This window comes from Larimichthys crocea, unplaced genomic scaffold (assembly GCF_000972845.2).
Source record: "Larimichthys crocea isolate SSNF unplaced genomic scaffold, L_crocea_2.0 scaffold20403, whole genome shotgun sequence".
Classification (NCBI taxonomy): domain Eukaryota; kingdom Metazoa; phylum Chordata; class Actinopteri; family Sciaenidae; genus Larimichthys; species Larimichthys crocea.
In genome coordinates, this window is record NW_020852733.1 from 1 (window position 1) to 987 (window position 987).

General features: G+C 46.0%; 1 protein-coding gene across 1 annotated transcript; it reads left to right on the top strand.

Moving 5' to 3' along the window:
* Nucleotides 1-165: 165 nt before the first annotated feature.
* LOC113744799 (chromobox protein homolog 1-like) lies at nt 166-960 on the top strand. The gene is made up of 2 exons (XM_027275744.1): nt 166-320; nt 473-960. Exons 1-2 carry the CDS (start codon nt 181-183, stop codon nt 612-614), a joined length of 282 nt encoding a protein of 93 aa, XP_027131545.1. The 5' UTR covers nt 166-180; the 3' UTR covers nt 615-960.
* Nucleotides 961-987: the final 27 nt, after the last annotated feature.

Sequence of the window (987 nt, forward strand, 5' to 3'; positions counted from 1 at the left end):
TTTATGAATAAATCTTAATAAAGTTCGGTGTGTGGACATTTGGATTCTATTTCTTCCCGATTTCCACACATGAACAGACACCTTCAGACATTCTCTCTGCACAGCAGCTCCGTGTTTTTGTGCCGCTGTTTGTTTTAAATCCAGATGTTAGCTGTGACATATTGTAGGGAGTCGGTATCTATGCTGAACATTTCGCTGAGTTGCATTTCGTTGTTTGCTCCTCAGACAGAGAAGCTACGGGGCTTCGCTCGAGGGCTCGATCCAGAAAGAATTATCGGCGCCACAGATTCCACGGGAGAACTCATGTTTCTCATGAAATGGTGCGTATGCACAGTCACAGCTGGGCAGCTGTTCAAACTGGAACAGTGACTCAGTCGCTGCCTCCCTCTGTTGTCGAGGGATTTAAAATGTGTCGTGTAGCCGTGCCAGAAGTCTGAATTTGTCGCTTTTTTATTTTTTTCTGTCTGTGCAGGAAAAACTCTGACGAAGCCGACCTGGTGCCCGCCAAGGAGGCCAACGTGAAGTGTCCGCAGGTGGTCATCTCCTTCTACGAGGAGAGACTCACTTGGCACTCGTATCCGACCGAAGACGAGAAAAAAGAAGACAAGAACTAACACGGAGCGACGGGGCGGGGAGACGGAAAGAAACTGTAGTTTTGAACTTGGAAAGAGGGTTTGGGGACGGGACGGGGCGGGAGGAGACAAGCAAGACACCATTGAATTCATTCGTCTTTTTGGTGTAGTATCACGCGTTCGGTTCTACTTTTATCCGGATATAATGTAATTGTAAATATGCTTCAGATTTGCTTGACAAAACCCAAACGAAACGAACAACGCAGTGTTTAATTCTCAGAACCCAGTCCGGTTTCGAAGAAAGCTCTTCGACTCCTTCAGTATCGTTTTTAATCACACGATATTTGGTCCAGTGCTCGGTCATCTTGCTATGACATTGTATCAGTGATGTTTTTATTTCAGTAACGTGCCATCT

What these genes read in the sequence shown, in the direction of transcription:
- LOC113744799 (XM_027275744.1), top strand. Translation starts at nt 181, where the DNA reads ATGCTGAACATTTCGCTGAGTTGCATTTCGTTGTTTGCTCCTCAGACA. An exon ending in CTCATGTTTCTCATGAAATG is followed by an intron (nt 321 to 472) that starts GTGCGTATGCAC and finishes CTGTCTGTGCAG; the next exon opens with GAAAAACTCTGACGAAGCCG.